Source organism: Malaclemys terrapin, chromosome 12 (assembly GCF_027887155.1).
Source record: "Malaclemys terrapin pileata isolate rMalTer1 chromosome 12, rMalTer1.hap1, whole genome shotgun sequence".
Classification (NCBI taxonomy): Eukaryota; Metazoa; Chordata; order Testudines; family Emydidae; genus Malaclemys; species Malaclemys terrapin.
In genome coordinates, this window is record NC_071516.1 from 25,340,372 (window position 1) to 25,364,597 (window position 24,226).

Below are 24,226 nucleotides of genomic sequence, written 5' to 3' on the forward strand. Positions count from 1 at the left end.
ATTAGAGACCGAAAGATAAATACCAGAGACCGAAGTAGGGTTTGGAATGAAATATTTTCTTAACATAAGAATATTTCACAGATTACAGAATTATAGCTCCAATAAAAAAATAGAAAAGATTAAATATGGAATGTTTGTTACATAAAAAGCTTTTGAAAATTATTGCCACTTACAAGGCAAACCCTAATTTGGCATTTTTTTTTAAAAAAAGTACCAGTTTAAGACTTTATACATATTTACAACACCCAAAGGTTCAAAGAAGAATGCCTCAATCAATATATTGAATAAACAAATAGAAAAATAATTTACACTGAGGGAGGTACAGTAAATATTTTTGCTAAGGTGGTCAGTCGGTCTCTCTCTCTGACAGGAAAAGCCCGTGCTCAGTAACCATTCTGGAATCCAGCTTCACTTGTGTCAATATCATGTTCCTTTACAGGGGTGGGAGGAAGAAAGGACATTTAATATAAAGTAAAGTAAATACCCTTTAAAGGTGGAGGTTTTTTTTTTTTTTTTTTTTTTATACTTTTACTGATGCAGACTTGGAAGCCCTATTAATGAAACAGCTGATCAGAAGGGGAGACAATCACAATTAACCCAGCAGCCCTGAACTTTCACCATCAGGAATACTCTATTCTCAGTTACTGAGACCCAGACCTTCAAAGGTATTTAGGCTCCTAACTGCTTTTGATTTCAAGGGGAGTTAGGAGCCTAAATACCTTTGAAGGTCTGGTTCTAACATCCTTGGTATGAAATCTGCATTACCATAGTATTATCAGACTGTGTAAATACTTACCCAGGACTCCTTTGTTACCTGCACAAAAAACACAATTGATAGTACACCTCTACCCTGATATAACGCTGTCCGCGGGAGCCAAAAAATCTTACCGCGTTATAGGAGAAACCATGTTATATCGAACTTGCTTTGATCCGCCACAGTGCACAGCCCCCCCCCCCCCCCCCGGAGCGCTGCTTTACCGCGTTCTATCAGGGTAGAGGTGTATTTCACTGAAATCACCTGAACTGTGTATCTATTGGTCTGTTTGCTTAATACCCCTATCAACACAACAGCTCCACAAACGAGGCTCTTGCCTTAAGCCAACAATTTTAGAAAAGGAAAGCTTGCCTTACACATCTGTGTAAATTGAGTTTATGTATCAAGTCAATAAGGTAACTCATTTGTGATTCTTAGAGACACATCAGAGTAGTAAAAACTTATGGACAGTGCAGGTGACTTCAGCCATGTTATTGTGCGGTCTGAGTTATACAAAGTTTGCTGACAGGACCTCCATGCATCAGTACTCTAGCGTACACAGCAAAACAACCACCAATGAAATGAAGTAATTCTAAAATAGGAGACTGCATTAATTAAGCAATACACATAGTAGTTTCTGTACTTGGTTATCAGTAGTCGGGATCAGGCTTCAGTCATCAGCACATGCCCAGCTGCTCACCATAGGACAAAGGCCTCAATGTAGCAACAATCACTGGGCCTCTTGTAATGGAGGCCAGATGGGCCAATTAACCTATTAGGCTGCCAGCTGGGGGAATTAAGGCTGAAAGCCTAATTAGAGGTAGCTCACCAGTGCAGAAATAGGCAGGGCTTCTATAAAGCGAGGGAGCTGATACAGACAGGGCTCAGGGAAATGACTTGCAGTCATTCCCTGGGAGTAGGGAAATGTGTTTGGGGCTACAGAGGCAGATCGCCTGCAGTTACTCCCTGGAAGGAGGGAGTTTGGGCTGGTAAACACGAGGGGAGATGGGAAGCCAGAGAGTACAGCTGAGAAGTAGAAAGGTGTAGGAAGGAGTCCAGGGGTAGTGTCCCTGTACTGGAACCCAGAGAAGTGGGCTATCCGGGGTTCCCCTACCAGCCATTGGGGAAGTGGCACCATTAGGGCAGTGCATGAGAAGACTGTCTAATCGGTATGGAAAAACGTTGGGTATGTCTACACAGCAAAAGAAAAACTAGTGGCTGGTCTGTGCCAGCTGACTTGGGCTCTCAGGGCTGTTTCATTGCTGTTTAGACTTCTGGGCTCGGGCTGGAGCCTGACCTCTGGGACCCTTCCATCTCAAAGGTCCCAGCCTGACCCCAGATGTCTACAGAACAATGAAACAGCCCCCCAGTCCAAGCCCGAGTTGGTTGGCATAGGCCAGCCAACGGTGTCTAGTTGCTGTGTAGACATACCCGAAGATACCCCAAAAGGGGAAGACTATAGTGACCTGGCTGGAGGACCAAGCCACGAAGACGGAGTACTTTGAGTTGCAAGGAGCGAGAGAGAGACAGTAGGGCATGCAGGAAGCAGCAGAAGGGGGCATCAGACCTGAATGAAGCTAATCCCCAGACACAGCCACAAAGAGGCACCCTTAGTTGTGAGTAGAGCACCCCGGGACAGAGGGTCATACCTAATATCATACTCTCCATTCATTAGCTGTTCTATTAAAACAATGTACCTGATTCAACTTCTTGAACTCCACCACTTGGAAGAAGATGTGCTCCAAGATATGCTTGGCATCTTGCTGCTCCTTTGGGAGTTTGTTTGTTACCCCTAAGATATCACCACATTTTCTGACATAAAACTCCAGGTCGTCTTCAGTACCTAACAAGGACCCACAGAGTGAGGAAGACAAATCACACACACATACACGGTTTGTGTGGTTGAAGTTACGCTGCTGATTTCTACTTGCAATTAAGCACTTGGGGAATTAGCCCCTTTAAAAAAAATTATTCAGTAGGACAATAGACTGCATCTTTGAGGCAAACAGCTGGCACTTTATGGCACTCTTCAGTTATTGAGATGTGTGTAAAAGCTTGATAACCTGTGACATAGGCTTATCATTTCTACTTGAAAATGAAGAAGGATGTGGAAATCATTCATGCATAAAGACATGGACCAGAAAACAGAAGCAAAATAAGAGACCCATTAATATCAAATCAGCTGCAATCCCCCACACTGAGATTCACAGCAGGATCAGGGATTCTGCCTGGCCCTAGTAGATCATAACACTTTAAAGTATTTTTTTAGAGTAATTTCCATCACAAATTACTGAGAGAAATCTAGGATCCTTTAACATTTATGGCTCCAAGAATCATATCTTAGCTACCACAAGTCTGGAAGTCATTCTGGACAATGATTGGGAAAGGAAGGCAGGACACACAGAAAAAGAAGAGTCATGCTGCTGTTAACATTTTGATCTGCAACAGTGCATTATGCCATGCATGTGTGAGGAGGATATTTTCCATGGACTTGATTTCCAGAGATACTGAGAACCCCTAACCCTAGATGAAATCAATGTGAAGCTGTAGATGCACCGTACATCTGAAAATCAGGCCCTATGTTCCTACTGCATCTAAAATGTCTCAAGTTATTTTGCTAAAGTTTTCCTCAAAAGAATGGGACTTCTGTATAAATATGAATGTAATCCAACTTCAGAAGTTTGCCTTGCTTACATTTGTTCGTAATCTGCGCAAGACGAGCTTTCTCAGAGGAGAACGTTTCATCTAAGTCAAACAGGTCCAGACTGGGAGGAGGTAATTCTCTGAAAGCAGGTGGGAAAACCTGCAAGAGAAGATTTAATGTAATTGACTGTCAAGTGTTTTTCTTACATGCTGTAGAAAACTAGGAGACAGTTTTCAACTTGGATATCAGTAGAGCCTTTTGAAAAATCTACGATAAGCCAAAACTCCACAATGAACTGAACATATTTCAAAACTTCATTTGTATTTCATATAGGGCTGTCAATTAATCGCAGTTAACTCACACAATTAATTTTTTTGAGCTAATCATGATTAATCGCAGTTTTAATCACACTGTTAAACAGAATACCGATTGAAATTTATTAAATATTTTTGGATGTTTTTCTACATTTTCAAATACATTGATTTCAATTACAATACAGAATACAAAGTGTACAGTTCTCCCTTTATATTATTTTTTATTACAAATATTCACTGTAAAAATGATAAAGTAATATTTTGCAATTCACCTCATATAAGTCTGTAGTGCAATCTCTTTATCATGAAAGTGCAACTTATAAATGTAGAATTTTTTTTGTTACATAACTGCTTTCAAAAATAAAACAATTATAAAACTTTAGAGCCTACAAGTCCACTCAGTCCTACTTCTTGTTCACCCAATCGCTCAGACAAATACGTTTGTTTACAGTTGCAGGAGATAAGACTGCCTGTTTTTTGTTTACACTGTCACCTGAAAGTGAGAATAGGAGTTTGCATGGCACTGTTGTAGCTGGCGTCGCAAGATATTTACATGCCAGATGCACTAAAGATTCATATGTTCCTTCATGCTTCAATCACCATTCCAGAGGACACGTGTCCATGCTGATGATGGATTGTGCTCAATAATGATCCAAAGCAGTATGGACCAACACATGTTCCTTTTCATCTGAGTCAGATGCCACCAGCAGAAGGTTGATTTTCTTTTTTGTGGTTAGGGTTCTGTAGTTTCTGCATCAGAGTGTTGCTCTTTTAAGATTTCTGGAAGCATGCTCCACACTTCATCCCTTTAGATTTTGGAAGGCACTTCAGATTCTTAAACCTTGGGTCCAGTGCTGTAGCTATCTTTAGAAATCTCACATTGGTACCCTCTTTGTGTTTTGTCAAATCTGCAGTGAAAGTGTTCTTGAAACGAACTACATGTGCTGGGTCATCACCTGAGATTGTTATAACATGAAATATATGGCAGAATGCGGGTAAAACATCAGGAGACATACAATTCTCCCCCAAGGAGTTCAGTCACAAATTTAATTAACACATTTTTTTAATGAATATCATCAGCATGGAAGCATGTCCTCTGGATTGGTGGCCGAAGCATGAAGGGGCATACAAATGTTTAGCATATTTGGCATGTAAATACCTTGCAATGCCAGCTACAAAAGTGTTATGCACACGCCTGTTCTCACTTTCAGGTGACGCTGTAAACAAGAAGCGAGAAGCATTATCTCGTGCAAATGTGAACAAACTTGTTTGTCTGAGCGATTGGCTGAACAAGAAGTAGGACCGAGTGGACTTGTAGGCTCTAAAGTTTTACATTGTTTTATTTTTGAAAGCAGTTATTTTTTGTACATAATTCTACATTTGTAAGTTCAACTTTCATGACAAAGATTGCACTACAGTACTTGTATTAGGTGAACTGAAAAATACTATTTCTTTTGTTTTTTAACAGTACAAATATTTGTAATAAAAAAATATAAAGTGAGCAGTGTATACTTTGTATTCTGTGTTGTAACTGAAATCAATATATATGAAAATGTAGAAAACATCCAAAAATATTTAGTTAAATGGTATTCTATTATTGTTTAACTTAGTATATTTTATTATATATTAGTAGTATTAGTATTATTGTTTTAAAAAAAATTAAAATTAATTGCGCGGTTAATCATGGTTAATTTTTTTAATCACTTGACAGCCCTAATTTCATAAAAATAACTAGATAGTCTACATATTGCCTAGGCACAAGCATGCCAGCACCTCTCCTTTTTCCCATTTCATTTTATTCTCAGTTGTTTTCTTTTTAAATCAATAAAAACCAAGGACAAGAACTAGATCCTCTTCTGGCCTGGTTATTCCTATACAGGGGCCAAGAAACAGCTAGAATCTGAATTTGCAGTTTATCGCATTCTTCTACTCAAAGCTGGGACAAAATATGTGTCTGTCCCCTCCACCCCCTTTCTACAGTCAAATTAGCAAGGGGTTCAGTCTCCAAAGCCTGTGATTCCTCAGAAAATGAATGATGCCAAGGTCTGCAATGCAGGGCTCCCTTCTGTAGAAGCTGTGATCCCATCAGCTGTTCTCCTGGCCACTGTTCCCCAGTGAAGAGTTTACTAACAGAAGGCATTCACTTACAGCCAAATCTCCACAGGATTGATAGGTGGTCAAATATTGAGCCTCAGCCCCCCGTCTGCCACATAGCATCTGTTAGACTGAACCCCATGGAGTCAGGCTGAAGATGTTGCACAGCCAGTACTCCCATTTTCTCAGCCAAGATCCACTGGGTCTTGAAACTATTTTCTCACAGAAATAAAGGGTAACATAGGACCCAAGAATATGGACTGTTATGGGCAAGACTTTAAATTCCCAACTGTCAAGCAAGTCACTTTGGTTGCTGTAGGAACCCTTCATTCAGCCACGCTGCTCATACAACTAAGGGTACGTCCAGATTACCCGCCGGATCGGCGGGTAGCGATCGATCTATCGGGGATCGATATATCGCGTCTAGACGAGACGCGATATATCAATCCCCGAACGCACTCCCGTCGACTCCAGAACTCCACCAGGGTGAGCAGCGGTAGCGGAGTCAATGGGGGAGCCACGGCTGTCGATCCCGCGCCATGAGGACGGGACGCAAGTTGAAATAAGATGCGTCGACTTCAGCTACGCTATTCCCGTAGCTGAAGTTGTGTATCTTACATCGACCCCATTCCCCCAGTGTAGACCAGTCCTGAGGCATAAACACTAATGCCATATGCAGTATTTTGTATCACTGAGTATATGTGCAATAGGCAACGTTAGCTGAGGTTGACATGGGATTTAACTTTGAATTGCTTGACTTTTATGCCATTTGGCATCACAACCAGAACCACTGCATTAATACTGATTGCTCTTCATTCATGTCTCACGTGACAATAAAACCATCTGGACAATATGAATGTTTGAATTTTAGACTGAAATATTCCAGAAAGGAAGGTTAGTGGTTTAAGTGATCTGATTTGGAAAGCTGTTCTTATGAGACCTTGTAAAAATTGTCTGGAAAGAGACTATGAACACTACTCAAAAATCACTAAAAGCTGTGGTGTCCAACCTGCAGCCTTATGTCCCTCAAAGGCCACTGTGTAAAAAAGGAAATATGTATTTTGTTACAAACTGAGAACGTGCTCCCTAAGCCACACCTTGTGATTTTTAAGGAATGGGAATAGGAGACACTTTTCCCAAACACCTCCTACAACCCGCCTCACATCTGCGGGAACAGCTCTGATGTGAGCTCAGCAAGGAGGGGAGAAAGGAGAGAGTAGCTCTGGCTGCTCCACTACCTCCTTGTGGGAGCCCTAATGAGAGCAGGATGGGAACCTGACTGCCTCTGCCTGAACCTAGGGAAAGAGTTAAGATACAGACTGTGGCCTCAGGACCTTTCTGAAATAACATTTGGCCTTCAAGTTGGGCACCACTGGCTGAGAGCAATATAAAGCAACTAGGGAGACCTGTGGAAATACTAGATGTATGGAGCATTTTAACATCTTCAGGATTTAGTGGGTTCTGCTGGCAGCAGGTCTCTGCTTACCCCGTGTGCACTTAAGGTGTTTCATTGTTTTCAATCATATGATCTGACTGAACACACATTCATAGGATCATAAAGAGTGCCACTTCATAAGAGACATGTGCTAAGGCATTCAATGGTTAATGCTCTACTGTTTCTCTGTCTCTTCCATATAGTTCTTTATAACAAAAAGGTTCACATTACAAGGTGGATTCTATGCATCTCAGGGGTCAGTCAGGAGCTCAGTCATGTAAGATTACTCACAGCTGGCTGGAGTGCAGGTAGTGGAGTCTCAAACTGAGGCTGAATGAGCTGGAGAGGTTCATGTTTCACATTCAGCTGTTCATAAGATCTACAATCAAGAAAAAGGCAAAGTCTGAGGGAGAAGATAATACATTTTCATGTATAAGATACAAACTGTGAATTTGAATTTGCCCAGGACACCAAGGTTAACACCCTATTTGTGAAAATATGTCATGGGTTCTTTAATTACCACAATGACACAGTAACTTTGATCTCCGCAACAACTACAAAGCAATTGCTTCTAAAAAAATGGGCAAGCACCCACCCAAAAATGGACAATGCAGATAGATTGCTCAGCTTTTCTATTTGTAACCTATGGCATGTTTAAATCCAAGTATCCCAGGGTGAAAATTCAGGACATCCATCTAATCAGCATCTTACAATAATAAATTAAGAAAGTGAAAGTGTTTCCTTCAGTATATGTATGCTTAAAAACACATCAAGAGGAAATGCAGAATAAGACCAAACACACAAACACTTCATAGGTACTAACTTGATAACTTTAGGGAGGGACGTTGTATCCAGCTGATAAATTGACATATCAAAGAGCGTTGTGAAATCTCGTGGGTTCTCGTCTCCCTCTTGTAGACACACTCGTAGTCGCTCAGACAGTGTGGCTATATCTGGAAGCATTGTATAGTCTGAAATCTGAACACCATGACACTGCTATGAGTAAGGGGAACTACAGGAAATAAGCTCCTCCTACCTTGTACTTGACTTAAAAAAAATAAATAATTTTTTCTACATAAGAAAACTTCAGTTTACACCCTTTTCCTCCCAAGAGTCTTCACAATGCAGGCCACTGTATTTCATTTAGGAATGTCACAGAGAACTATTTAGTTTTATGTGAAAAGAAAGTGAACATGAGCACCAGCTCGCCCCGCTGCAGGTGGAAGCTAGGGTGCCAGGCCAGTCAGTCGGCTGTCCCTGCGGCCCTGGCTAGGCGCAGGGGCGATCAGAGAACCTCTGAGTCCGGGTGTGCCTACCCCCACCCGCAGGTGCTGCCCCTTCAGCTCCCATTGGCCGGGAACCGCAGCCAATGGGAGCTGCGGGGGTGGCGCCTGTGGGCGCGCCACTGGCAGCATGCACCGTGCATAGCCACCTGGCCACATCGTGGCCGCTTCTGGGAGTTGGGGAGGAGCCTGCCTTAGCCCTGCTGTGCCGCTGACTGGGACCTGCCTGAGGTAAGCGGCGCCCGGCCAGAGCCTGCACCCCTCACCCCCTCCTGCACCCCACCTCCCGCCCCAGCCCACTCCCAAAGAATGCACACCCCCTCCAAACCCCCTGCCCCAGCCATGAGCCCCCTCCTGCACCCTAACTCCCTCTCAGAGCCTGCACCCCAACCCCCTGCCCAAGCCCTGAGCCTGCTCCCACACTCCGAACACCTCAGCCCCAGCCCGGATCCCCTTCCGTGAACCCCTCATTTCTGGCCCCACCCCGGAGCCTAGGGGAAGCTCCGAGCTGCTTTCCCCTGCAGTGGCCCCCGGTAGACAAAAGGTCCATCCCTGCATTAAAACAGATGTTAAAATCAACAGAACTACATGATCAGCAACAAATATTTTCAAACCAATGTGTACATTTTATTTTACAGTAATGGGTGTCTTGCACCAAGGCAGACAGGAATCTTTCTATGCCCAAGACACATGAACTGTGATCTCACATGTCTTGTCCATGTATTGCTGCTTCAATTGCAGAAGGGATGCTACATTTGAATTTCCTTGTCTTTCACTTATCAAGAGGAGCTGAAGGCAGCTCCCGCCATGGTGCTCTGAAGTCAATGGACAAAGACTGCTGTTCTTCTAGTTCCTGAAGCACAAGAGTGTGGGTGTGTCAATTCTACTGCTAATTAATAGATTGCAAGCTTGTCAAATTGACGTTCAGACTAACTCGTGTGTGTTATTTATAGAGCAATTCCCCCTTCCCCGTGTGTGTAAGGTATTTTCAAGTAAAAGAAAATATATTCATATGCAACATTTTTCAAAAGTTACCCCAAAATTGACAAATTGGCTGGTCTCCACTCAGCTACAGAAATGTTCTATTTGCTACATGTTTGCCCCTGAAGTGTGAGGGCACAGAGCAGAAATGCAAAAGTATCAGACTTGAAAAGTCTCCACAATAAAGTTTAAATTAAACTAAAAAAATCTGGCAAAAAGGAATGGTAACCAGTGGCAAATAGGATGCAAACACCTCCATGACTGACATTTTATGATGAATAACTATCCAAATACTGCAAAGAATCCTAATCTACATGTGGCAAAAATGCCAGGGATATCTCCAAAATTGCCCCCAACAGTTTCAGTTTTGAGACCTTGAAGTTCATTCACTACAACATTTGGATGCGATACCAACAACAAAAGTCACATTAGAAGTTACATTAAAATACTGTTTGTTGTTACATATCTCTCTAAAATGTTGAACATTTGAGTCCAGGAGCCAAACTCAAATATCTAGGTAAAAGCTTGACCAGAACATCAGGGTTACTATCCATGGTGATGTCTCAAAGAGCATAGATAATGAGGTCTGAATCTTGATCTGAGAGACTCCAGATTATGGGGGTTTAAGTAAGACTGTAACTGTATTTTAATGCCTTCTTGTTATCTTCATTCAGTGGCAACTGATACGTTATTACTCATTTGATTTTCATTTATTATAAATGTTTGCTTTTTTTAAAGAGTAACAAATTAACCTGTTAGAGAGAGATCTGACTTGCCAAGTTGCTGTCTGAAGAGAATTTTTAAACCGGAAAATTAAACAAAACTCTTAAGACTGGGGTAGTCAAATATTTTTTGTCAATGTCCAGATTTCTTAGTCAAGGTATAGTCATGGTCCAGACTCCAGAGAAAATAAAATAAATAATAATAATATGTAAATGAAAAGATTTAGGGGTCCACTCAAAAGCATCTGATGATAAGGATTTGGCCTGCGGTCCGCCTATTTACTACCCGATCCTAAGGGATCTGTAATAAGAACATGGATACAGCCTTGAACTATGGGGTGCTAGGCAGGTACTTCTGTAATTCTGGTCCTAGTGGATTAAAAGATTATTAGCTATCACACGATGAATGTCTCTTACCTCAGGGTCCTCTGCATCAATCTGATTTAAATGGATGTCCGTGGTTGTGAGCCACTGGAAAAGTACATCCTGTGGAACCACAGATGCGTATTAAGTTTTTGGAGTGTCGAATAATTTACTGTAATGCTAAAACATTTAAAAACTCCTTGTCAAATCCACCCGATGGACGAGATGGCATAAATGTGAAAGAGACGGATAAAACAATAAAGAATATCGGGGGGAGAAAACCAGTAATATTAAGAGTATTTGTATTACTTACCAAAGCAACAAAACATGGCAAAGAGTGCACTTTATACTGGATGCAGGTGAATTGCAAGGGAAGAGGATGAAAACCAATTCAGTTCATCCGCCTGAAAAATGTGGGCTGTCTGAAGTTCATAAGTGCTCTTGAAAAATGCAATAATGGGTAAATGATTGCGGAATTGTACTTTTATAAGGAATATTTGAATAGGAGAGATTACCAGCTACTGTACTTGGGCAAGGACTATGGGGACAAACTGGCAAGTGCAACTCCATCGACTTCAACTGAGTTGCATTAACTTAGAGAGGTTAATGTGGCCTTATGTTTTTAACGTGTATTTGTATAGCAATGCAAATCATGACAGTCCTTCATCAGCCAGCCAATCAGAATACTCCTTTCATTATATTTGTTTTAAAAGGACAATGCATAGAGAGGTTAATGAAGCTCAAGATGCAGTTACAAATGAACATACAAAAGAAGTCATGTTACAAAGAAACACATACAGAAACTGAAAGAACATGTAGAGACAAACTGCCTAATAATCTGGATCAAATAGAAGTGTGTTATCTAGTGGCTAGAACAAGGGAATGATTGTAATACCAAAATTCTCTTCCAAGTTCTACCCCTGAATCTTTGCATGAGCAATGGCATGTTATTTAATTGCTCTGTGAATGCCTATGTCACTTAACATGATGCTTCCTTTAAAAAAAAAAAACAAAAAAACAAAAAAAACCACAGACAAGGATGGTAATACATACCAACCTTTGTGAAGCACTTTGTGATATTTAAACAAAAGGAGCTGTAAGTGCAAAATAATATTAATAATTGTGTTGCCACATTTCTAGCTGTGACAAATTTCAACTATTTAATGACCAAAAAACCCTACTGCATATTTTAAAAACACACACAAACATAATCATGGTCGAGAGAGCAGAAGCAGCAAAAGCTTTCCAGAGTTCCCCTTTGCAACATACACAGTTGGGTTCCCAACTGCTATCAATGCCTTTGAAAAATCTCCCTCACTATTTCAATGCTAAGTCTGGTTCTCCATCCCCCAACTATTTCATAGTGATGCTAGTATCTGTGCTCTGGGAACAAACTACAAGGGTTGGGTGTGCTTGTGAATGTTATGAAAAGACTAATTATAATTTAAAAATATATTTTAAAAGTCTACCATGATCTTGCTGTTTTCTTCTTTATCCAAATATTGGTCACTGAACATGTGGCAAGATCCCAACACTGCCATCTTTCCACCTTGGTTCTGTCAACAAAGTTAACATATAAAAAAGAAAAGTCAGATCACAAATATTCAGAGGATTCATACCATGCTCTAAACTATTACATTATTTTAATTAGAGGGAAATGGGAACAAGAAGTAGGTATGACAACTTGCAAGAGGACAATCTCTTGACTGTGTAGCATTAGGATAAAATAAATGCATTCTTTTAGCAGGTTTATTCTTTTATTAACATTACCCTTAGAAGTAATGCTCTGTATTTATGGGATTAGAGAGCTATTTCATGGGCATTCCACAAAGCAGAGCAGCAAATAAGATTACATCAACAATAAGCAAATAGTATGTATTTTATTGTAGTTTTTGTCTCCTTAAAAAAACAACAACTCATCAATAGAGCAAGAAAGAATAAGATCTTAACTGAGATTAATACATAGCTAATCTCATGCGCACCTTTCTTGAGTAGTTCAGAGTCAATACCTGCAAAAGTGAGGCAGGCGTGCATGCAAGTCAACATAGCTTTCAAAGCCCCAGGCTAGCTAACAAAGCAAAGGCACAGCTCTTTATAAGTAGAGTTACAAAAAATGCAGACAAGTATATTTTAATTAGCTGAATTTAAAATGTCATATAAAGAATTATGTAAGATGACACCCCCCACCCCAGAAATAGTAAGTTTTCAAAACAGCACAACCACCAGTAATATTTCTTCTGGGCACCAAGATTAAAATTCATAGCAAATAATATAACCATAAAAACTGCTGTTGTAAAGAATTTGCTTCAAATAGGGTTCCAGTTTACTTGTACTGAACAAAGGATAAACATAATGGTAAATTTCTGAGTATGAACGGAATGCTTGTACTTTCTATTTAGCTCCTACTTAGTAAATGACTCCAGGAAAGGAAACAACCTAAAGCAAGTGACTTTTATCCCTAACACAGTGGTTCTCAAAGCCAGTCTGCCCCATTGGCCTGGAGCGGCGAACCACGGCCAGTGGGAGCCGCGATCAGCCGAACCTGCAGACACGGCAGGTAAACAAACTGGCCCGGCCCACCAGGGGCTTTCCCTGAACAAGCGGCAGACTGGCTTTGAGAACCACTGCCCTAACACATCCTCAGCTGTTACCGTTTCATAGAATCATAGAAATGTAGGGCTGGAAGGAACCTTGAGAGGTCATCTAGTCCAGCTCTTTGTGCAGGACCAAGTACACTAGATCATTGTGACAGGCTGTACCCCTATGTACATCCTCTTTACAAAACCATTATACATTTTGTACAAAGTATATCTTCTGAGGTATCACTTGAAAACTAAATCTGCTGAACATTACTGTCCTGGTAAAAATGTGTGGCAACACTGTATGTAAATTTGTAAGATTCTACTGTATAATATTGCTGTGCCAAGTTCCAAAGTTAGAAAAACAGGCCCAAAGCAGTTTTTCAGAGTCAAAAAACATACTGACACCCCAGCCAAGTATCAGCATAATCAAATGGACTATCATGGGCTATCACCTGGTTAAGAGGCCATTCTTTGGCAGGAAGAATGGTAAGAGCGAGAACTTTACATATTGGCAATGGAACAGCTGAGGGGTTTCTGTGTAAACAGACTGACTGTAACCTGAACCCCAGCTGGAGGTAATCCTCAAAGTGGGGAGAAGGGTATAAGAATGAGAAACAGAGGCTCCCAAATCACCTCTGTCTACTCATCTCTGCTCACAGCAGCAACAGCACCTGAAGAAACACTGAACTGTGAGAGGGGTACTGGTCTAGAGGCTTCCAGCCAGTAAAGACTGTGAAAAACACAGGGTGAGAAAAACCTTTGCTTTGAATCCATTTAGCTTGCTAAATTAGATACCAATTCTGACTTTTATGCCTCATTATTTGTAATCACTTAAAATCTATTTTTCTGTAGCTGTTAAACTTGTTTTATTATTTTATCTAAACCTGTGTGTGTTTGGATTGAAGTGTTGGGAATCTCCACTTGAGATAGCAAGGTTTGTGAACATCATTTTCCATTAATGAAATGACAGACTTTATACGAGTTTGCATAGTCCAGTAGAGAGCTGGGCAGTACAAGATGCACATTTCTGGGAGAAGATCTGGGACTGAGAAGTTGCTGGCATCACCCTGAATGTAATTAATGAGTGACTGGCCACAGCATTCATGTAATTCAGCTGGAACTGATTTTATATGTTAGAGGCTGTGTGCGCGAGCAGGAGGGATTGCTCTACCAGCAAAGCAGTGTAAAGGGCATGCCAGGTTGGAGATTTGAGGGGACACAACTGTTCAACAGGTCAGATTGTACCCTCGGGAATGTCACAATCTTCCATGACAGGTGTTTGTCTAACCTGTTCTTTAAAATCTATAATGAGGAGGATTCTACAGCCTTCCTTGGAAGTCTATTCTAGTGCTTAACTAGCTTTATAGACAGACAGATTTTCCAAATATCTAACCTAAATCTCCCTTGTGACAGATTAGGCCGGGGTGGGCAAACTACAGCCTGCGGGCCGAATCCAGCCCACAGGATTGCCCCCCATGGCGCTATGGCCCCCGCACCGCTCTCAGAAGCGGCTGGCACCACTTCCCTGCGGCCCCCGGGCGGGGGGGCAGAGAGCTCCATGCATTGCCTTGCCTTCAGGCACCGCCCCCCCGCAGCTCCCATTGGCCAGGAACAGGAAACCGCGGCCAATGGGAGCTTCCGGGGAGGTACCTGGAGGCATGGCAAGGGCAGCGCACACAGAGTCGTTCCCCCCGCCCCCTAGTGGCCATCGCGCTTCCTGGAGTGGTGAGGCGTGGGGCCAGAGCAGGCATGCAGGGAGTCTGCTCTGGCCCCAGTGCGTGCCGCTGCCACCCTGGAGTCACTTTAGGTAAGCAGCGCCGGGCTGGAGCCCAAACCCCACCTGCACCCCACCTCCCAACTCCCTGCCCTAAGCCCCCTGCCTGCACCTGGCACCCCTCCTGCACCCCAACCCCCTGCCTTGAGCTCCCTGCTGCACCCTGCACCCGTGTACCCCAACCCCCTGCCAAGCTCCCTGCTGCACCCTGCACCCGTGTACCCCAACCCCCTGCCCTGAGCCCCCGCTGCACCCCACACCCTTCCTGCACCCCAACCTCCTGCCCTGAGCCCCCTCTTCAAAGTGTATAAGCATACACTCCATTCCACAATCCAAGTCACTAATGAACATACTGAATAGTACCAGACCCAGGATTGACCCTTGTGGGACTCCACTAGATACATCCTTCCAGTTTGACAGCAAATTATTGATAACTATTCTTTGAATACAGTCTTTCAACCAGTTATGCACCCATCCTATAGCAATTTCATCTAGACCACATCTCCCTAATTTAATTATGAAATCAAGATAGATCGTGTCTATTGCTTCCTCCCTATCCACTAGGCCAGTAACCCTCTCAAAGAAGGAAATTAGGTTGGTTTGGAATTATATGTTCTTGACAAATCCAACCGGCTATTCCTTATAACCCTATTATCCTCCAGGTGCTTACAAACTGATTGTACAGTAATTTGTTCCAGTACCTTTCTAGATATCAAAGTTAGGCTGACTGGTCTATAATTGCCTGGTCCTCTTTGTTCCCCTTTTCAAAGATAGGTACTATGTTTGCCCTTTTCCAGTCCTCTGAGACCTCATTGGTCCTCCAATGGTTCCAAAATTGCTTCAACTAGTTCCTTAACACCCTAGAATCAAGCCCTGCCAACTTGAATACATCTATTTTGGCTTACACTCCTTCTTCCTTGTTAATATTAATTGTGTTATGTATCTGGTCACAATTTACCTTTTCAGTGAAAACTGAAGCAATAGGCATTAAACACTGCAGCTTTCTTGATGTTGTCATTTAAGCGCTCTCATTCCCTGCTACGCAGAGATCTACAATTTCCCTCATCTTTGTCTTGCTCCTAATGTATTTAAAGAACCTCTTCTTACTGCCTGTTATGTCCCTTATTAGATTTAACTCATTTGGGCCTTAGCCTTTCTGATTTTGCCCCTACAAGCTTGTTATTCTTCTGTAGTCCTCCTTAACAATTTGTTCATTTTTCCACTTTGTGTAAGATTCCTTTTAGATTTTCAGGACATTAAAGAGCTCCTGATGGACCCATGCTGGCCTCTTACTATTGTTCATTTCATTCCTTCACATTGGGATACTTTGTTCTTATATCTTTAAATAGTGTCTCCTTGAGAAACTGCCAGCTCACCTGAACTCGTCTTTCCCTTACATATTCTTCCCATGGGACCTTACCCCTGTGAGTTTGTTAAAATCTGCTTTTTTGAAGTCCATTGTCCTTATTCTGCTGCTCTCACTCCCTCCTTTCCTTAGAAACATGAACTCTATCACTTATTAATCACTTTCACCCAAACTGCCTTCAACTTTTAAATTTGCAGCCATTTCTTCCCTATGTGTCAGAATCAAGGCTAAAATGGCTGTCCACCTGGCTGCTTCCGCTACCTACTGAAACAAAAAGTAGTCCCCAATTCATTCCAATAAATTTATTGGAAATTTTGAATTTTGCTGTATTACTTTTCCAACAGATGCAAGGGTAATTAAAGTCCCCCATTACTACCGAGTCTGTGTTTTGGATATTTCGTTATTTGTTCTCAAAATGCCTCATTCATCTCTTCCTCCTGATTTCCCTATTAAGTTTATCTACTGTTCTTCTATTATTTATTGCTATTCTTTTCCCTACCTCACTTCTCTCAAACAGATTATATATTTTCTTTCTAATCCTTTTCTCTGCCCTGACAGAGATTCTACCATTGTCTTCAGCTTCATCTTCCAGCATTTTGTCTATAATTTCCTCCAGCTAAATAGAAAAAAAGAAAGCCTAATTAAAGATCAGTTCTACTCCCTTGACTTTCATGCTATTTTCTTATATCAAAAGGGAGATTGCCAGGGACAGTACGTGATGAGAACTCTGATGGAAACAACATTTTCTTACCCCCTTTGAGGAAAGAAGCAGACTCTTTAGAAGATCATTAGGAATTTTGTTGAGAATCAAGGGCCAGATTTCTATATAGTCGAGCATGCTACTGTGCTCACAAAATATACAAGCCCTTTCACTTGTGCAGTGAAATCAGATCACACACACCAATTATGAATTAAATGGATGAGCATGCACAGTTATCTGATTTGCACATGCAATTGTGTGCCTAAATCAATTTAGAAGACTGGCTTCAGATTATCAGGTTCTCATCTCACAGACAAGTTTTCATTTAATTTTCTCACTATATCGAAACCAAAGAAAACTTACACATTCAGAAATTTTGGGAAGATAACATTCACTAAATTTAATTAAAGAGCTTTTAAAAAATACATTACACACTTATGCCCTGTCTCCTTTGTGACAAATGTGCTAGCAGCAACTGTGTTTAAATTCACATTTCTGATCCAGTTTCCTTGGCCTGTATGGTCTAGAATTTTTTTCATCTGACAACCCTGTTAGAGTTCAGTTATTAACTGATGCAACAGTTCAGTTATTAACTGATGCAACTGGGGGTTGGGATAAGCACTTTACGGTTTAGTCCATAGCACAGTTAAGTCATTATGGTTCTCAGATAAAATATTCCTGTCCAAGGAAAGAGTGCTAAAACTCAGCTAAAACAACAGCAGTGCTGAAACGCAATTCGAACTGGTAAGGTTCTAATCCAAGGGGGATCAAGGCTTTATATGACTTGATGATTAACATATTACAAAAATGTATGTTTGTGCATGTGATTTCAAAATGACCACATGTATAAACACTTGCTCCATAAATGTAAGTAGGAGTGGTGGGTGAGAAAACTGTTCCATCTTTGATTGCCATGGAAGTAGGCAGGCTGTGATTTGGCAAGTGCTGCCCCAGTCTCCCCTGTCTTAAATGGGCTGGAAACCTTGTAATAATAGGACTTCATGCATTTTTACTGCCTCTAATACTTTATGGGGTCTATTTTACCCATAACATGCATGTGTAACTTTGTGCACATTTAGGGGAGAAGTCCCTACATCACTAAGATACCAAATATAAAATTTCATTGTAACATATTAACCATAAAATTTAAGCATCACATAGTACTTATTATGGAGAAATGTTTGCACACTAGCAAGTACCAAACCAAAGCCAATGGCTAAGATCATGGATACAAAATCTTCTAATTTCCAAGAGTCCCTACCTCAAAATTGTCTACATGGAGCTGAACTGATAATCTCACTTCCTAGATGGTTACTACAATGGTGGAAAGAGAGTAAAACTGGAAATAAAAAACAAAATCTAAAAGTACATAATCTTTGGTTATCAAACTTTTTTCTTCTTTGAACTCTGTGCAATAGAGCTTTACACAAAAAAGAATCAAGAATTGTCAAGCAGGTTCAAGGGTTTGTAGGTGCATTGGGAGTAGAAACAGGCGTATATACATTTGCCATATCATACTGTTGCATTTCTTTACTGGGGGATGGATAGCTTATTTTATGCAGTATTGTACCTTATAATGGTAAAAAGCCAAAATGGGTCTGTTGAGTGGAAAGCAGACAGATCCTGTGGACAGAACAGCCACTGCTGGTTTCATCACATTCAGTGTGGCACCAAATGGATACACAAAAGTGAGAGCCCTGCAGAAAATACAAGCATTTTATTAGTGTCTGCTAAATTTCAGAGACTAGATTTGTTAACTTTAGATTTGTCGATGATATTCCTGATGTTCAATCCTGCATTGTTTGTTTGTAGTTAGAGGCATTAGCAATATTAACCAAGCTGAGACACAGATTTTCAAATGCATAAGTTGGCACACGTACAAATCATGGTCTGTGTGCATAAATCCTGACTTGTGTCACGGACAGTGCAGGCTCACAAAAGCACACTTTCGAAACCTTGCTGACTAGAATAAGATCTGGGACTCTTTCTAGAGTTTTTTATGGTTGGAATTCTCAGTAAGTTTAAGTGTAACCTTTTGGTTATCTTTCAGATATTCCTAGATATGAGAAACAAGTAGGGGTAATTAACTCTCAAACAAATAAATGCTCTGGAACATAACTATACTAAATCTTTCTACACTTAAATTCTTCCCTGTGATGAGGACCATAATGAGTATAGCCCCCAAAATAAGCCATAAGAAAGAACACAATTAGCTACAGTTTTTATGGAAAGGCTGATGGTTCTTCAGTATTCTTCTGCCCTACAGCAAAATAAAGGAACTACAAGGAGAAGGAAAGAGGGAAACCCACCAAATTTTTCAAGTGTATGAGTTTCCCTGGATTAATACCTTCCTCCCCCCTGCCTGCCTTCTACTGAACTCTTCTTGCCTATGCCTAATCCACTCAATTCTACAAGTCTGCAGGGTACTAAGGATGGGGGTCACCATTTTATGTCCTTTAAGCCTTTTCAAATCCACATACAAGGTTGATTTAATCATCACAGGTCTGGACAGTAGGAATAGATGGGACTCCCTTCAGAACCCATCATTGTTACTCTTATACTGGCTGGCAAGCGTTGCTAAAGAATTCACCCATTTAGGCTTGAAACTCGAGAAGCAAGAAGTGGAGACCAAGAAATGCATTAGGACATCTCAATAGAAGCACTGGGTACTTCAGTCATTGCCCTGGCCCGGTAATTTAACACTTTGTGACTGTGCTAAATTTTTCCTTTGAAGACGCTGGTGAGGAAAATACACTTACTGTGAGTCATTTCCACTGTTGTCTTCATCTATTATCCCAGGCACTGCTTTCCCTGCAGCTCTGCTGATTTCCCTAGAAGAGGTAGAAACACAAACCTGATTAAAGTTACATGGATTTGCAATAATGTTACTCACAGATCTATATCCCCAAAACGATTACCTATTCAAAACTCCATTGGCGACCAAGGCTTCCTTAGGATGAAAGTACTTATAATATACATTTCTCACCACAGCATCTTAAAGAAAAAAAGAAGAAATTTAAGTCTTTTATGGAGGCAGTTTGTCTAGTGCTTAGAACATGAGATTGAGAGTAATGAGATGTGGGTTCGATTCCTATTTCTAATGCTATAACCCTGGGGATTATTTGGTTCCCAGCATAACTTGGAACAGCCTTAACCTATGGCCCCTTTTTGGACCTGCAGCTTCAGGCATCAAAAGACAGCGGGAACACTTATTTCAAAATTCAGGTGAAGATATGCAGATTAATCACCTAAAATGCAGGCACAATCATGTGTCTACCTGCTTCACTTGAACCTGCAATTATTTGCAAGCGCAGACAGGGAGGCTAGGTTTAAAACAAAAAAATCTAGTTCAACAAGTTCAATCTTTTATTATGGGTCTTAGAGGTTTCCAAAACTATGATGAACTCAGTACCACTCTGGTGCAATAAAAAGTGAACCCACTAGCCAACTGACACTGAAACATCTGAAAAATGTCTTATTTGGTGAGGACACACTGATTATTTATACTTGGACATTGCAAGAACAGCTGATTGGAATTTTACTAGGCTACAAAAAAAATTCACTGCTGGGTTGAGAAGGAGTATGGAATAACTCAGATCACAGAGTATCTTTTTCTCCCCTAATAGATATGAGCCTTCTTTTTCCTCAAGTGTTTATAATGGAAGTGGCTTTGAAACCCTAATTTCTAATAAGAACCATACACGGTTTGCATCTACAAAAGTTCAAGTTACCATTATTGACCATGATTCCATACTCTTCTAACAAGAAGTTAATGTTGGTGTCGTATCGGGATTCACCACCTTCTCCCAGCATCACCAGGATATCCCCACCCTCTTCTAGATATTTCTTCAGAACCTCAAACTAAAACAATAAGATGGAAAGAACACAAGAATACAGTCAGAGGCCCTAAGTACAGAACTCCAAAGAACTATATGGAAATGAGGCATAAGTGGTTTCAGCTACTTGCAACCAACTTGACCCTAAAAGATCAAGAAGCGTTCAAATCTAAATGTATGTAAAATAGGCTTTCCAAACTACAGTGCTATTACAGAATGTTTTGGGCCACCTTTCTTCTGGGTTCCTAGACAAATCTGGAAGCATAACTAACCTGCAAACCATTGTTGGCTTTTTTTCTTTTTTATGAATATTTCTTACCTCAGCTGCAGTGAACTTCTCTCTGGGCCCTGCAGTAATCCACAATTTTACCCCAGCTAGCTTCTCGGATGTGATCTCATCTTTTAAACTATGAATAAGTTAATAAAGACACACATTACATTGTAATTTTAGATACAGTCCACGACTGAATCCTGGGTTGCCTTTACTAGGCAGAGGAACGCAAAGCAAGTCACTTCAGTCAGTCACTTTACATCTGTTTACTCTGGTTTTAAATTTGATATTTTATTATCCCAAATAAATAACTACAAATTTGAACTGATGAAGAAGGAAAATAAGTATTCTAGAAAGACACTGTGGCAGATCCACAGCTGATGTAAATTGTTACCGCTCAGTTGACTTCACTAGAGCTATGGCAATTTAAATCAGCTGACAATCAGCCCCACTCTCTTATTTTCCTGTGTTTTAATTCTGATTACAGCAGGTGGGTGACCAATACCATAAACTTGATGTACAAAGGCTAGGGTTCAAATTATCTTGACACTTTTGCCTATCAATAGATATTTCATGCAGTGCAGATTAGTACACACACATTTGGAACCTCACCATTATCAGCTAAGCTCTGTCCTCTCCATTACCACAGTATCTGAAAGTTCAAAATAAAAGTCCTCCAACACCATGCAACAGCAGAGCTACAGCTAATGTCACTGGGTAGAACCAACGGAAATAATCTTTTTAATTTTCTATTAACATTCCCAAACATTTCTATATTATGAATTACCCCCCAAAGTCAGCATTAAAGTGGTCCCATCTCCAATTAGCTTACATGTAATTACTCATTGATGTCAGTTTCACTCTTGTGCTACAAAGCATGAAAAAGAAAGTTGAAGAAACTCCCTCACCTCTGTATCTTCCATTTACTACGAAGCCTCTTCTGTAAGGACTTGTAACCACTGTTGACAGTGAAAATCTCCTTTTTGGATGCATTGAAGACTATGGTGTTCCGAAGCTCTGTCTCCATAGTGACCTCAAGAATGAAAGGAAAGGAGAGAAGCAAAATTAGAAAGGAAGAGCAAAAAAGGTACTATTTCAGACCAGTCTCTGAATAAGGAATACATGCATGCAGGTGCTGGCTGGCATGGAATGTGTTGGTGCAGGAATGGAACATCTGAACTAGAGGAATTAGGCCTAAAATCTCTTTGCTGTTGTTATTTAAAACCTTTACTGCAATTTTAAACAACATATGGACAGAAGTATGAAATAAAACTAAAACCTACAAGAAATATCCCTACGCAAATAAAAAGGAAAGACAACATCCCAAGAAGTACCCAAGCTTTCTCATTTTGTTTCCTCAATATATGTAATCAAAAAGTTTTATTAGATTCACTAACATTTTGTACTGGAAAAAAAATGACAAAAAACAACCAATATTAAAATGAGAGCTACAATCTTTAATGTTTTTCAAAGAACAATATGACACCCTTGAGCTAAACTATTTGGGACAAGGACCTTGTCTACTTGCTGTAAAGTAGCTACCATGCTGTTGGAATTCTATAAGTAAAATTAATAACCACAGGGCCGGCGCAACCCATTAGGCGACCTACGCGGTCGCCTATAGCACTACAATTTGGGGGGCGGTAACCACGGCGGTATTTCAGCGGTGGGACCTTCTGCCGCCTCTGAGGGGGGCGGCATTGCGGGGTGGCGGAAAAGCTGGCAGCGCTCCTGAATAACCACTACCTCTGACCCCTCGTACTTGTAGTAGTCTCTTGGAAGTCAGGGTTGAAGCATAATCGCAGAGAATCAGATTGTTAGCTGGTTAAACTTAGATTATGTTGATACTAGCATTTTCTGGCAAGTTTCTCGCCATTGCACTACTAACCTGTAGCAGCAAAGGCATTTTTACCACTGAGTCGCCTAACCCAGGTCTAAACATAGAGCTAAATCTTTGGGACAACAGGGACGGTCTTTTTGCTCTGTATTTGTACAGTGCCTAGCACAATGGGGTCCGGATTCAGGGCTGAGGCACCTAAGTGTTACTGCAATATAAATAATAAAGCTATCTCCATACTAGAGGGGAGCACAAGGCGTGGGGGGTAGAGGGGAAGGGCATAGAGCATGGGGGTGGTGCCCCTTCACCTACCGTCTCCATGGGCAGGGTAGCACAGTGCATAGTGGGAGCTACCCCGACGCACTGTCTCCACGGGAGGGGGAGGTATACGGTGACCTGCTCTCTCTATGGGACGGAGTGGCACAGTGCGTGGGGATGGGGGCTACCCCTTGACCTGCTGTCTCCATGGCCTCCCAGCACCTCCTCTGAGTGCCCCTCCGTCGCCCCGGGAAGGAGTGGGGCGCGAGAGGGGAGGAGCCCGCTGGCCCCACACAGGAGGGAGGAAGGAGTGAACTTCCAGGCCTTACCCGCGGAGTTGCCACCATCTTCCTGCGCCCCGCCGCCGACCTCGGAGCGGTAACTAAGGGCCGCTCCTTACCTAGCAACCGCCCTTCTGCGCGCGCGCAGGGAACGAATTCAACAGAACACTCTGGCAACCAACGCGGCGGCCGGAGCAGGCTTCACGTGATGACATCACGCCGGCTCCCCCCACCTTTCCAGGGGACGGGAAAGTGGCACCTACTATTCCCTGGGACGGGGGTGGAGTTGGACTCTACCATTGTAGATGGGAGAATGGCATGTGCTATTCTCTGCAGTGGACCCGGTAGCTCCTGGTACTCACGGAGCGGCGTGACTCCTTCACCCGCTGTGAACGCCAGCTGCTGCGTGCAGCGCTGCTACCGGCACCCTGCTCCCCGGGCTGGGGGTGCTGGAGTGGAGGGCTCGGGAGCGGGCACCGGGCCAGGGTAGATGTCTCCCACCCCAGGCGGTTAGCCAGATAATGCCCTTCTCACGCGGCGTGCAGGTGCTGTCCATTCCCCCCTCTTGCTTGGGGGGGCTGTAGTAAGCCATCACTAGGCGGTGATAGTCTCCGAGCCACAACTGCAAGTGTGAGAGTTTTAAGTTGGTCACACAATTGGGGGGGAGCAGCAGTTGATGCTCCAGCAAATGGACAGCTAGATAGCTCACTGAAAACCCTGTGTTTTTCCTC

At 41.8% G+C, this 24,226-nt stretch overlaps 1 protein-coding gene across 3 annotated transcripts; it reads right to left on the minus strand.

Annotated features, from left to right (window-relative positions):
• Positions 1 to 35: 35 nt before the first annotated feature.
• IFT52 (intraflagellar transport 52) lies at positions 36 to 23,691 on the minus strand. 3 transcript variants are annotated; one of them, XM_054045787.1, is made up of 14 exons: positions 23,544 to 23,691; positions 22,028 to 22,152; positions 21,168 to 21,255; positions 20,744 to 20,873; positions 19,931 to 20,006; positions 19,772 to 19,843; positions 18,583 to 18,709; positions 12,060 to 12,146; positions 10,645 to 10,713; positions 8,065 to 8,219; positions 7,533 to 7,620; positions 3,449 to 3,557; positions 2,452 to 2,597; positions 36 to 431 (listed from the first exon to the last, which is right to left on the minus strand). In XM_054045787.1, the coding sequence occupies exons 1-14, from the start codon at positions 23,559 to 23,561 to the stop codon at positions 384 to 386; spliced, it is 1,338 nt and encodes a 445-aa protein (XP_053901762.1). In that variant the 5' UTR covers positions 23,562 to 23,691; the 3' UTR covers positions 36 to 383. The 3 variants fall into 3 exon arrangements, with proteins under 3 accessions (XP_053901762.1, XP_053901761.1, XP_053901763.1); XM_054045786.1 differs by lacking the exon at positions 23,544 to 23,691 and adding an exon at positions 23,269 to 23,291; XM_054045788.1 differs by lacking the exons at positions 21,168 to 21,255; positions 23,544 to 23,691 and having other exon boundaries at positions 22,028 to 22,133.
• Positions 23,692 to 24,226: the final 535 nt, after the last annotated feature.